General features: G+C 52.5%; 2 protein-coding genes across 2 annotated transcripts in view; one reads left to right on the top strand and one right to left on the bottom strand.

Annotated features, from left to right (window-relative positions):
• Positions 1 to 13,967, bottom strand: part of PCBD1 (pterin-4 alpha-carbinolamine dehydratase 1) — a 468,321-nt gene that overhangs the window by 290,330 nt on the left and 164,024 nt on the right. The window lies entirely within an intron of this gene.
• Positions 2,717 to 13,967, top strand: part of CDH23 (cadherin related 23) — a 202,755-nt gene continuing 191,504 nt past the window's right edge. Inside the window, exons 1-2 of the mRNA XM_051618046.1 lie at positions 2,717 to 2,729; positions 13,267 to 13,338. Of these exons, the coding sequence (XP_051474006.1) occupies positions 13,272 to 13,338 (67 nt within the window). The 5' untranslated portion in view covers positions 2,717 to 2,729; positions 13,267 to 13,271. The remainder of the gene's footprint in view (positions 2,730 to 13,266; positions 13,339 to 13,967) is intronic.

The raw sequence follows: 13,967 nt of genomic DNA, 5'->3' as shown, positions 1-13,967 counted from the left end.
TTGCATTTCACCTGCTTTCCCTGTGAGATTTCGTCTCTTGAAAGATCTCGAGCTCACCAGGGATCCCACCTCTGGTGGCAGAAGGTCCAGGGAAGGCAGAGAAGGGGGGGAAGAGTCAGATGGAGAAATGGTTAGGCAGAAAATGAGAGGGGGGGGAGAAGCTCTGCAGCACAATTTCAAGGTTGAGCGAGTGGTGCCAGGAGGCTGCGGAAGCTCTGCCGAGCCGCTCCGCTCCCGCGGGCAGGGAGGAGAGGGGAGGCCACGGGGTCTGGCTCCGAGAAGAAAAGAGTTTTCCCAGTAATGAACCCATGGAGAAAGGCTGGGAGAGCAGGGAGGTTGTCCTAGCCCTCTCGCTAACCACCCTGCCTTGTGGGGCGGGCAGGAATGGCCGTGGCTTCCCATCCCAGAGGTGACTGGGAGCATCTCTCTGCTCACGGTGCTGCCTGGTTGTCCCCTTTTTTTTTCCCCAGCTGGGAGTGTGGCAGGAGGAAAATCTGATGGTGCATCCTCCCTGAGCTGTGCCTCTTGGGAAGGCCAACTCAGAATGGCAGTTGGAGGTCCAGCCTGCAAAGGGTTACTGCTCTTGCTGCCTGATTTAAACCAAGCCTGGCAGGGAGGTAGAGCTCCCCAGGTGCTAAATTCCTGTGGGTTTTGTGAACCCAGGCAGTGAAATCTCACTAGTCCTTCCCACCTGATGAGAGGGGCTGCAGCTTGGGTTCCACCAGGAGGTGGAACAGGAGTCAAAGCTGGACCCACAGGCCAGGAGAAACTAGGCTTTGTCAGAGCTGACTTACATATAAGAGGTGACAGGTCTTTAAGCTGGTCAGGGTGGGAGCTGGAAGGCCTGGCTTGGGTGCTGAAAGCCATGGTGTGAAGCCAAGGCACAGGAAGTGGGCAGTGATTAAGCAGAGGGGTGCACTTCTGTTTAAACAGCAACACTGACCTGAATTTATCAGGAGAGTCAGGAAGTGAGACAACACTTGTGCAAAGTCAGAGTGGTTGCAGACAACAAGCAGACCTGAAACGGGCCTTCAAGTCACTTCACATTTCTTTTGTCTGTGGTTTCCTCCTCCTTTTTGCTGTTCCTCCCCCTGCTTAGTATCCCCATTTTATGGATGTGGCTGGGTGGAGGTATCCGTGCTGATGAAGAGGACAAGGGAGGGATGAAGAACCCAAGAGAAACCACCTGGACCAATGTGGGTTCATCTCAGCAGGATGCTCAGAGCCCTGGACCAGCCACGCCTGCACCCTTTGTACTCCTGGTGACCTACAACTTTGGGACAAGCCCAGGGATGAAGGACAAATCCCCAGCAAAGCCAGCACAAGCCAGGTGTGATGGAAGGACATGATTTCTCGTTGCACTCAGCTGTTGGTCAGGAGCTTTGGTTTTAACCCCAAAGCAGCTGCAGGTGGGGCAGGGCTGGCTCTGGGGTGCTCAACCCCTCTCTGCAGCTTCACCAGGTGGTCCACCAAGAGTTGACCCCCCTGCTAAGCACAGCAGGGGTTCCTTCATCCTGGGGGGCTCCCCACAGCTGGGGTGGGGGGGCACTGCAGAGGCTGAGGTAAGAGCACCAGGAGCAGACCTACTGCCCAAATCAAATCAATCAGCCCAGGAGCTGTGATAATTGCATAATTAGTAGAAGCTGCTCAAGAGAGGCAAGGGCATAATTATCCCCTCCAGCTCCAGCAGTGCCACTTGCCCACTGCTGCTCCAGGAGGAGGGATGCAAAGGTGAGTGCCTGGGAAGGCTCCTGGCATTGCCCAGCAGGCCTCCAGGAGGGACTCCAGCAGCACAAACTGCACTTGATGAGTGTTTTAATTAAAGCTGCTCAGGATGGGGTCTGGTGGGAAGGGCAAGTCTCTCTAAGCCACAAGTGGTGGGAGGTTTGTGTGTGTGTGTGTAGCAGGACCCAAAGCCCTGGCTCCCTCGGGGTTTGGGGACACGGGGTGCTCCTGGGGGGGCTTCCTATGGCTTTGTTGCCTCCAAGAAGGCAAGAAACGGGGACGGGGGGATCGGGTTGCTTTCCCTAAAGCCGCTCGTAGGGAGGGCTTGGCCTGAAGGCAGAGGTTTGTCCTCCCATGCACGTCCTGCTGGGCTTCAGAAAGCCGGGAGGACCTGGGCTGTTGCATGAGCAGGAAGGCTTTTGGTGGCACGGCAAAAAAAACAAACAACAACCCCGTGTCTGTAGAAACCAAGGCTTGGGGGTGCCCGAGGGAGAAGAAAAAAGCAGCCCGGAGGAACAGCAGCCGGGCAGCTCTCCTGGCACTCCTGCTGCCCGGATCGCCTTCCTGCTCATCTATCATTTACGGGCCGCCCGGGTCTTGTGGCAAAACCATCATCGAAGAGGGACAGGAAAAGAGAAGGGAAGTGGGGGGGGGGGGGTTTAAAATAAAACAAACAACCCCGTGAAATCCCAAGAGTTCAACTTGGGGTGGCCGAGGGTTGGAAGCTGAGTTGGAAGCTGGGTTGGGGGTGTCCCCTGGTGAGGGGGGGTGAGCCTGAGGGTGGCACACCCTGGGGGTGGGGGGGGATTGCGAGCGTGTGCGTTGTGGGTGCCGAAGTACCGGCTACCTGGGCGAGGGGCGCTGCGCTGCCCGCTCCAGCCTTCCCCCTTCCCCTCCCCTTCCTCCTCCTCCTCCTCCTCCCTCCTGCTCCCGCCGCGGCTCACTCGGCTTGGAGTGGGGGGGACATGGGGGGTTGCTGCTGACACCGGGCACCGACACCCCAGGTAATACACCCTACCGGTTGTTGGGTGGGTTTGGTTTTATTTTTCTTTATTCCGCGGTTATTTCTTGAAAGAGGGGGGGGGGGGTTTGCGCGGAAGATGCGCGGGCGAGGAGCCGCCGGCATCTCCCCCTCCCCACCGGGCCGGCTTTCCTCCTTCCCAAACCTGGCTGGTCTGCTTCCAGAGAGGGGACAACTTGTTTGGGGTGGGTGCTGCCGTCATCATCATCATTTTTTTCTGGGAGGTGGGGGGGGGGTCGTTCAGCGCCGCGGTTTCAATGGCAGGAGCCGGGGAGCGCAACCTTGGCTCCCTCGGAAGCAAAAGCATCATCCTAGCGGCTTGGTCCTGAAGGAGCCGGTAACTGCGTGTGTGTGTGTCCCCTGGACCCCCCCAGACCCACCCTCGATTGGGATTTGGGAGTTGGGCTTTAGGAAGAGGCGGCTGAGAAAGCTGCAAAGTTTCTCGGGTTGAACTTCTCCGGAGGGTTTTGCGGGGCTCCCCCTGCCCTCGGTGGGACTCAACCGCCGTCAGTGGTTTGGTTTGTGGGTTTTTTGTTGTGTTTTGGTTGGGTTTTTTCGTTGGTTCCCCCCCTCCCCGCCTTCTTTTTAAACCCCTTCAAACCGGCAGGGAATGGAAAACCAGCTTTTCCAAACCCACCAAGTTGCCCCGCGGTGGTTTCTTCTCATTTCCTGAGAAAACGGGGTCTGAAATCACCCCCCCCCCAGCCTCCCCTTCCCTTCTTCCCTCGCTCCTCTTTCCCCCTCATCTCTGACCAAACCTGCAGTGCTCTTCGATTTCGAGACAGGTGGTCCTGACCACCTCATATCCCGACCCCATCACACTTGGTGGTGCCCAGACATCTTGGAACCCCCCGGAGCTGTCGCCGGGGCCTTCATTTAAAACCAAAAAATAATGCTCAAACTTCACCAGCCTGGCCCAGATGAAACCAGGGCAGCTAAATGACATTACCCTTCCTTTCAACTGGCAGAGTTTGGGCTGGTTTGGCTTTTTTTTTGTGTGGCAGGGACAGCTTTTCACTCGGTGTTGTCCTTTGGTTCCATCTACCTGGACCAGCCCCTTTGTTCTGATCCATGATTTTTTTGGGGGTGCTACCTGAAGGTAAACGACAGTCCTGTGCGTGTTTGCAATTAGAGAGGCAAGTGTGTGTGGGGGGGTTTGTTGCTGGCATTTAATTGGGAAAACAGAAAAACCTGGAGTGTTGGTAGTAAAGGCTTGTCCGGAGGAGGAAAAAAGGCAGTGAGGCTGATGGAAAAGGCAACAGTTCTTTACAGAAAATAAGAAGGGAAAAAGAAAAGCAGCTTGTTTGGCCAAATAAAAGGATGAGGGGGGGTCTGCCTGTGTGAGTGGGCTGGGGTGGGGGCACCCTGTGTGGGGAGGGCAAACCCCAAAGCAGTGCTGGGGTGATGCTCAGGGGTGCTGCCAGCACCCTCCTGCCAACCCCTGTCGTTTCCCCAAGCTGGTGTTTCCTTGGGGGGGGGGGGGGGGGGTGGAATGACAGTGGAATGGGAAGTTTTCCCTGCTAATTCATGGCTTTTTGTTGTTGGTCGGGGATGGTTTTGTTGGTTTTCCCCTGGGCTGGGGTGGAAAAACCCTGTCTGGTTGGCAGATGCCCCAGGCGCGACCGATGCGGAAGGGTCAGGAGCTGCTGGTGCTCGGATCATTCCCGGGGTTTTCCCAGCACATCCTGCAGCAGCAGCAGCTTGGGATGCATCGTGGCTGTGGCTTCAGTGCATGGTCACGCTGTGGGGCAGAGGCAGTGCATCAATTTTTATATATTTTTTTAGTGGAGAAAGGCATTCCCATGGGAAACTCACATCTGTCAAAATTCAGAAGGGAGGGGAGTTTGGAGAGAGGGGTTTTTATGTCTTTCTTTCTCCCCTGGCCTGAGGAAGGAGGAAAGGAAATCCCTTTGCAATTCCATTTTCCTTTGCCACCCTTCTACCTCCCCCCCCAAGTGCCTAACTCCCCCTTTTTGGGAGGCAAACTGTGGGTTTTGTAGCACCAAGATCGAGATCGTGCCCTGAAAATACAACGTTTGGTTTGAAGACCGAGTTGTAAAACACTCCCTTTATGGGAAACTGTAAAAAATGATGTTCTCCTTTTTATTCTTTTTTTATTATTATTTTTTATTTTTATTTTTTGTGATCAGTGGGAGAAACAATGTTTGCAAGAGGTGGGAGCTTGGCTGTCTGCTGAGCCTGGGAAGGATGCTCAGCCCATGTGCAAAGAATTCTGCTTGCAACCCCCCTTGGGGAGCATCACCTGAAAACAGCCAGGGAGGTCGGAGCACCAGAAACTGGTTTTCTGCTGCCCAGCTGCAATCATCTAGAGTAATGGATGTGCTGACCCCGATGGGGGTGTGCAAAGAAAAAGAGGGTTGCAATCCCCTTTGGAGCACACCCCAGGAGCAGCCAGGGTGGTGAGGACACCTTCAAAAGGATTTAATTTAGGAAGTGGTTTGTTTTGGTTTTCTTTTTTTAGATGGTCTCTGCAGATGGTCTGGAGCACAGCTTATTTTGAAGTGTAAGAAGCTTTAGGATATGGGATTGGCTTGATGAGGGGCTGCCCTGTGGCCTCTTGTTAGGGTGTAAAACCTCCCAGCTGCTTGCAGCTATTGCAGCCTGGCTAATTCAGCTGGAGCTGAATTTTGCTTCCTGGGCATAAATAGTTCAAAGTGCATCCCAAAACTTCTGTGTTGTTGTTGTTTGTTTCCCTCCCCCCCCAGTAGTGTCCTGCTTCCTGCAGTAGAGCTTTTAATAATGTTACAAGGGTTACTTTGGGGCTTTGATGGCCCAAGACCTACAGATCTTAAAATCCATACCTTTGTGCTTGCTTTGCTATCAGACCCTACTTCCGTGTGCAGGATCTGCAGCTGGAATGGGGAATCCTGGTGGCTGAGACCTCACCCAAATCTTGGAGACCTCCTGGACCTTGCCCAGGGTTCAGTAAGGAGAAGGACACCCCAGCAGGGGTGTGGGAATAGGGTTTATCTGCAAGGGTATTGAGCTCAAAGCTCAATCAGTCTGTGAAGATGTTAACATGTAGCACTACTGGGTGCTTGCTGACTCTACTAATGGTCAGAGGGGTCACCCCGGGTCCATGTTGTGTCCTCTTCTGCTAGACAGCCCTGCAGAAGCATCTGCTGGAGCCCATGCCCTGGGGCTGCTGCACTTGCTGGATGCCTCGTTCCATGGAGACTCTGTTCTGGCTGTGGGAGGGCTGGAACCGTCCCCTCCCCAGCCTCTGCCAGAGCCAGCAAGGCTTTTTTCCATCCTTAGCTTGAAGTGCTTTGCCCTGACCTGTGCATTGGATATAAGGGAGGCTCTCCAGGGGAGAAAGATGTCCTGCTTTGGACTAGGCTGGGGAGAAAGTCCCTGGGGGCAAAATCTTGATGGCAAGAAAAGGGGTTTGCTGGTGCCCGGGCTGCTGCAGCTTTGAAAAGGCCATGTAGGAGAGGGACTGCACAGCTTAGAGGGTCCCACAGCCAAGGCTGGGGTCTTAGAAGGGCTTGCAGGAACAAGCCTGTCACTGGTGATCAGCTACTGCCATTAATCCAAATAACTTCATCTCTCCTGAATGCCTTTGTCTTTCACTTTGACTCCCTGCTCTCAGAGGCTGCTGGTTGGGATTGAGGGATTTCCCCTCCTAAGCAGCCCTGTCTTCTTTTCCCTGTGCGTTCTCTTCCACTTTGGGGTTTTGGGGTGGGTTTTCCCCCCCCCACACGCACACACTCCTTATATTTCAGCTCCTGGCTGATCAGCCACAGCCTGCTCATGGTCTAAGTCCCTCAGGCAGAGCATCCCTTCCATTAGCCTGAACAGCCAGTGGGCCTTGAAAAGGTCTGTTGCAGCCAAGTGCTTCTCCCTGCAAGTTAAGTGAGCTTTTCTGCAAAAGCACCCAAGGACACTTCTCTCTCCATTTGTGAAGCAAGGAATGGCCTGAGTTTTTGCAGCTCAGTGTGAAGGTGTTTGAGCTTCCCCCCCCCCCTCCTCTGAAACACCCCTATTTCTCTCACTTTTTTTAAGATTTCCCTTTCCAGTCTGCAGTCTTGAGTTACCAGAAGACTCAACAAAGAGCCTTGTTGCTGCTTTTTAGTGATGCAAACATCCAGCCTGGAGCTTAGGAGGGAGATGGGGGGAGGTCCTGGCTGAGCCCACACCCAGGGTTCTGTGCTGCTGGGGGCTTGGGGTGGTGCCCGTGGCAACGAGCATTGACCAGAGGAGATGGAGTGAAAGAACTGACCCATCTTGTTTGGCAGGGCTTGGAAATGTCATTTGGCTACTGGTTGCCAAGTGCTCCTGGTCCTGTGGCTGAATGGCTCACTCCTGAAGTTGAAGCTGAATGGCTAAAGGCATCTCTCACAGTTGTGGGCTGTACTTCTCGGGCTGAACCTTCCAGCCTGCTTCCCTCCTTGCTGCCTGCAAAAAGGTGATGCTCACCTTCAAAGCTGCACCTGAGTGTAGCAAGGAAGGAGGTGCTGTGCTGGTTCCTCACTGTCCCTGTCTCTGCCAAGCCCCCAGCAGCAATAATCACCTCCTGCTCGTCTGCTGCTCATTCTGTAAGAGGAGTGGGCAGTACTTAGATGAACTTTTTATTTCTTCCACTTCACAAATGTCTTCTCTCTTCTGTTTTCCTATTATTATTATTTTGATTTTTCCTCTAGAAACCCCAAAGCCAACCCCAGCTGCCTGCTTGCATCTGAAAGCTGTGCAGGCAGGAGTGCCCAGGATGGGCTGCGTGTTACAAACTCGCTCGAAACCATCACGTCTGAGCCCCAGCATGTTGGACACTTGTCCTGCATCCCATTGATGCTGCTACTTGGAGGTGCAGGCAGGCTGCCCAGCCCCAGCCAGCAGGCAGAAGAGTGCTGCTGGCCTCCCTCACCTTTGGGTCAGGCCTTTCAGCATCTTTACATGTACATCTTCGCCTGTTGCTGGATGTTTTTTTAAGGGTCTGGAGTGAGGTTCCCATCTTGTGAGACCAGACTGTGCATGGCTGAGTTCAGCTTTCTGCCTCCTCCTAAAGCAAGAATTCCCACCCTTCTTCCCTCCTCTTGATTTATTTATTTAACATTTTGTTTCTTTAAGCTGAGCTCTGTTGCTCTTGGCTGCTTTTCTACCTTTTCACCCCCGGTTAACATCACCTGCTCTGCTCCCTGCTGCTCCTTTGCTGCTTTGCCTCCATGTGCTGGGCTCTGTGTTGGTGCAGCCCCAGGAACCAGGAGAGCCTGCTGGCGTGGTCTCCACACCCCATCCCAGTCTGCCTCCCAGTGCAGGAGCTGTAGTTCCAGTTGAAGTCAGGTCTTGTGATGGAAAATGGTTGCTTGTTGCCACAGGCATCATAGCAACCAGTGCTGGAGACTCAGTAGAGGCAGTTCTGCTGCCCCACCTGCAAAGAAATTAAAAATCAGGCACCTTCTTCCATCTGCCCAAGAAAGATGTTGGCTGGGGGAGAGTTTGCAGAGCTGGGGAGTTCTCAGGATTATTTTATGGCAGCTGCAACCATTTGGAAACCAAATTTCACTTCCAGACTGAGCTTTCCTGCGTGCACTGAGAAGTTCAAAGGTGGCATATTCTGCTGGTCCTGGGCTGTTGGTTAAACAATGTGTCAGTGTTGTCCTGGCGCTAAGGCTGGTTTCCTATGGGAAAGCAAACCTCTGGCAGCCCCAAAAGAAATGTTTCCACTCCTGTCCTTGTTGTGAAACGGGAGGGAACTATGTGGGAAATGTTGGTGTTCCCAGTTGTTAGTAAGTAACAGCTCTAGCTTTGCCCCCTGCAAGAAAAGAAGGTTTAGATACCACCAAGGGGTGCCAGCTGGGATGCACTGGGCAGCTTGGACTTGGTGCTGGCCTTGTGGGAGGGGAAGAAACCCCACCTCTCCAACCTCAGCTTTGCTTTTGGGGGGAAAGAGCATCTTTGATGCTCCTTCTCCTGCAGTCCCCAGGTTTAGGTCGCTTGTGGCAGCCTTGCTCCCTGCTCTGTTTGCCTCCATCCTTCCCACCCCCCCTGCACACAAATACTCTGCCCTGTATTTAACAAGGGAAATTTTTTTTTTTCCTTCACAGCAGGGAATGGAAAAGGGATATATATATATATATATATAAAAAAAAGGGGGGAGCAAGTTTTTTCACTGGGAACAAATCTCATTTTCAAGAGTCCTGACAAAATGAGCCATAAAATTACAATATTTCAAGTGCTTGGTAATTCTAGTGTGGATGGCTCTTCATCATGGAATCTGAAAGCTCAGAAAATATAAAACTCATTAGATTAAAATAAACCACCTACCGGGTGGAAGAAAAGCTTATTTATCAATATCAATTTACTTCTGATTACCCTGTTCTGCAATTTGTTATTTTTAGGAATTATGATTTGGGTATCGCTCATGCCAATATGTGGAGGGGGTGGGGGAAAAAAATATATATATAAAAAATAGACTTAACTTTTACTTTTGAATCCTACTTATTGCAAAGACCTGGGCAAGAAGGAATAATAAGTAGAAAAGGTGAATTTCTAACGGTGCTTCTGGTTGAGAAGGATGGAAAAGTGGGAGTGATGGGATGTGTTTTGGAATGAGGGTTGGTGCCAGGCTGTTGGCTTTGTCATAGAATCCCAGACTGGTTTGGGTTGGAAGGGAGCTTAAAGACCATCTAATTCCAACCCCCCTGCACGGGCAGGGACACCTCCCACCAGCTCAGGTTGCTCAGGACCGTGGAGGTGGTTTCTCTGATGTGTGTTTTGTGTCACCCCTTGTTGAGGTGTCCCCTGGCTGCTCTTTCAAGGTGGCCAGTGTGGTGGAGGAAGCTGGGGATGGAGGGCTGAGTGATGGGGGCAGAGGGGTTTGCCAGCAGCTGGATGGGATGCCACAGGTATGGTGGGGTGCTGGCAGCATCTCCAGGACTTCCACTCTGCCTACCAAGGAGCAAAGGCTGTGGGCAGGCAGAGCTGGCTGCCAGTCTCCCTGTTTTGGGGGGACATCATTTGTGCTGGGGCTTTTTTTTTTGGGGGGGGGAAGGCACGTAGAGTTTCCTTGCACGGGAGACATTTGGGGAAGGCTTTGATTTAGACTTTCATTTCTCCTTTATGCTGCTGGAACAGCGTGGAGCAAACAGAGAGGCTGGAACTGCACGTTTGGAGGCGCGGGCGTCTCGGCACCCTTTGGGCAGGGGGAGACCAGGCTGGGGGGCGAGAGGGGCTGGGGCTTTGGGAGGTGATTGAAGATGCCAGCAGCAGCTGAAATGTGAGAGCATCTCGGCCAGCGAGGCACAGCCACCACCAAAGCTTCTGCTGCTGCTCTGATGGAGACAATGAAGTGGGTTTGTGTGAGCCAGCAGTTCCCCTACCCAAGCCCCCCCCAACAGTGCATTTAAAAACAACCAGGACAGGTGCACAGCCTGGAAACTGGTGCTTCAGCACCCCAAGAGAAATAGGTGGCCTGTGCTGGAGGAGTGGGAGCATCTCTACTCCAGTGTTTCATGGAGGTGAGATGCTGGAAGGCTTTTGGAGCCTCGGTGCCAACTTGACTTGGATTAACACGTGCCAAGGGCTGGAGCACATACCTGGAGCTTGGGAAGGAGGTATTTGGGGCAAGGGGACTGAAAGCCTCTGCTCAACCTGAGTTGCTTCCTAAACTTTGAAGGCCTGGACTGCTTTGCAAAGCGGTGTTCCACTGGTGGAGGCTCCTCTGGTTCCCATCCATCACCATTTCACGTGGTTCTGTCTGCTGCTTCCTTGCCTTGAGGAGCCCTGGCCGGTGGACTGGGAAGTCTCTGGTTTAACATTAGTGCTTTTGCAGCCAGGAGACAACAGTTAAGTTCCCAGAGATGACTTGCCCAGAGACATTATTATGCTGGAAACTGCACCAAATGCTTCCTACAAAGAGCCTCTTTTGTGCAGAAGGTGCAATTTGATATGCTCTCAGTCACAATTTTTAAGTTCTCCCGGGAGATTTCTCCATCCAGTTCCTACATTTGCCATATTGGAGTGAACCATCTTGGAGAACCAGTGAAGAGCAGCAATATTAATGAAGACAGACAAAATCAAAATGACATTTCAGGCAATTACTTACATAATGAAGTGACTGACTTGGAATATACAATATTTAGATTTATCATGACACTCGTAAGGGGTTTCTATCGACTGCCTTTATTTTTCCATCCCCTAAATTGTTTTTCCACTGCCCTGTTGCTTTTTAAACGTGGTCTGTGAAGCCAGAAAATATTGTTTCCACTCACTTGAGCTGATAGTGGTGCTGTTTGAGAAGAAAGTGTTTTCCTCAGTGGCATCTTGGCACAGCAGAGGGGAGAGGAAGAGCTCAGGCTTGGGCTGCCTTTCTCATCCCCGTCACATCCTTTCTGGTGGCAGCTCCATCAGCTTGGGCTTGAGAGCAGCCAGGAGGATGCAGGAGCCTGAAACAGCAGTGTTGTCTCTGAGGTTTTGTCCCTCCCAAAACCTATTCAAGAAGGGGGAAGTTTGGGGTTTTTTTTTCTTGGTTAGAAGAGTCTGTTTTGCCTTTATTGGCTGAACTGGAAGATTTGAAGGGCCTGGTAGAATTCCTGGCTCCCGGGGAAAGGAGGTTTGCTTAGAAACTGGGGGTTTTGGAAGCTCTGCTGGCACCCAACACTTAAAAGTCAGAAACCTGTGGGGGCTGGAGGATTGAATTCTCCTGCCCTCTCCATGTGTTGCAGATCTGTGGCAGGTTTCCTGGGGAGCCTGGCATGATACACCTAAAAGTTAAGCAGCGCTGATCCCACTTGTCTTCTCGGGCTCGTGCTGAATTTCCTGAAGATGCACAAAAAAAAGGCCACAGCACGGTTTTTCTTGCCCAGGCACAGACCTTTTCCTCCCAGAGACCCCTCTTGTGGGGCAATAGCTGAGAAAAAACCCTAGAATTCAGGGCTCTTTCTGTGGGGACAGAGTTGTAATGATCTGTCTTCTCTGACACATCCACCAGTGAAAAGATGTGGAGCTCTTGCTTGGCAGCTCCTTCAGGAGCATCCCCAGTGGTGGGGCTGGGGGACAGGAGAGAGAAAGAACAACCTGTGGGGTGCCTGGGAATCTCTTAGGTTAGCAATGGGGTGCATCCCCCTCTGTCTTTAGCTGGGTGCACAGCCTGAGCCCAGCACAGTGCCAGGCTTTTGGGCAACTGCACGTTTATCCTTGGATTTAGCACGCATGGTAACTTGCCTGGTGCACTGAGCTCAGGGATAAGATGTCTGGGTCCTCCCCAGGTTGGAATCTCACAGGGCAGCAGCTTGTTCTGGCCTGTTGCTTTAGTGATCTGTATTCCCAGCACTGGGTGAAGTCAACTTGCTGTGTGCTCAACCAGTCACCAGCATAACAAGTCCCTGCTTGGGCTGGTAGATGGAAGAGGGGATTTGTGCCTCATCCCGGTCCTCACGGCTCAGCTCAGTTGCTGGAGCTCAAGTGGGAACTGGGAATGTGGTTCACTCTGGGTTCTCCTGTGCCTGCTGGCCAAGAGGCCGGTTGTCACGGGCACTCCCTGCATTTCACATCCCCAGTTCTGCTGCTGTGCAGCTGTGCTGAGCTGCTGGGGAAAATATTCCCCCAGCCCACACCTTCCGCAGCACTGGCAGAAGCAAGGAGAGCTTTGGAGATGGGTCCCTGGGATGTCCTGTCTGCTTTGGAGAGGGTTTTTTGGTTCTGTGAGAGCTTCCCAGGGGGTTCTGTTGTGCCCGTGTGCTGTGTGTAACATCCGTGGTTTATACTTGCCTCTGGGATGGAAGGTTTTTGAGCTCGTGTGTGTGAATTTCCTTGCAAAATGGGACTTTGCCGAGGTTCTGTGGGGTGGGTTGGGAAAGACCTTTGTATGGAATGTTCTGAAAGCCCTGGGAGGATGTGGCTGTGCCCAGCAGGTGCCTGTCACTGCTGTATTCCATGGTGAGGAGCCCTGTGCTGCATGGAACGAGTAGCTGGGGCAAGTGGAGAGGCAGAGTTGGGTGGTAGACATGCTTGCCAGCCTTGCCCGCTCCAGCAGTGCCTGTTGGACAGCTGGTTGGAGAGGCTCTGCTTTGTCCTCTGCAATCCCACCACCTCTTCCATGATTCTGGGTCAAGCTTCCCACTCAGCTCTGCCAAAAATATCTTTGGCTCACTGCTCTGTGGCTCCTGGCTTACCCTCAGCATCCCACTGGGTGCTCAGCACCTCATCTCAGGTGGGGCTGCTTCTGCTCTGGGCTTGACCAGGGGGGTCACCGTGGCTTGTCCCCTCTGACTTACAAATACTTATTGGAAACTGGAAAATAAGAGAAAATATGTCACCCAAACCAGTTGAATCCTGGTTTCAGTTGGGTGCTGGCCAAGGGGATGGTTGGGGCTGTGTGGAAGGAGAAAGTGATGGTGGCACTCTTGGGTGAGCTGCCCTGTGTAAAAGCCAAGTGTCAACAAACCATGGATCTCCTGGGAGTCCTCCTGTTGTGTCAGGGCTCCCCAAGTCTGGTAGGTTTGAGGAGATGGGTTCTAGCCACAAAGCACAGACTTGACTCTTCCTTTCTTCTTTGACAGGAACCATGAAGCTTCACGCTGCTGCTGGCAACTTTCTTCTTCCCTTCTTGCTCCTGGAGCTGGTGTCTCTGGGTAAGTCATCTTTCTGTCTGTCCAGGGCCATGTTCTTCCCTTTCCCCTCCTCAGGTCTCATGTTTGTGAGGCACAAGGGTATTATTTACTGCGTTTGTGGTCTCCTGGTCCATATCTAAAGGCAGAGCAGCATTGGTATGGGTAAGCAGACCACCCATCTCCATCACACGTGGTCCTGGGGACCTCCAGATTATGTTCCTGTGCAGCCACTTTTCCTGTGGTCAGTAAAAGGGCATCAGGTGGCCCTTTTGGGGCTTCTGGAAAGAGCCTTGGGGAAGGAGAAATGTGCTGGTGAACCCAGTGGTGGTGGGGGCTCCTGGTGTATCTTGGTGGCAAGAGCCTGTCAACTTCCAGATGTAGGTTCATGAAGCCAAAACTGTTGGTGGACCTGATGATGAATGTGGTGTTAGGTCATTTTATGTTAATAAAGCCTAAGTGAGATGAGAGAGGGTGGACACAAGGCAAGGGTGTAAATCAGAAGCTCAACAGCAAAGGTATGAGCTTAGAGCAAGCTGTGGTCTAGTGGGAGATGTCCCTGCCCATGCAGGGGGGTTGGAACTAGGTGATTTTTCATGTCTCTTCCAACCTATTTCATGATTCTGTGTTTTGCTGGCAGGGCTCTCCCTGTG

This window comes from Apus apus, chromosome 4 (genome assembly GCF_020740795.1).
Source record: "Apus apus isolate bApuApu2 chromosome 4, bApuApu2.pri.cur, whole genome shotgun sequence".
Lineage (NCBI taxonomy): Eukaryota > Metazoa > Chordata > Aves > Apodiformes > Apodidae > Apus > Apus apus.
This window is presented reverse-complemented; position numbering and strand designations above follow the sequence as displayed.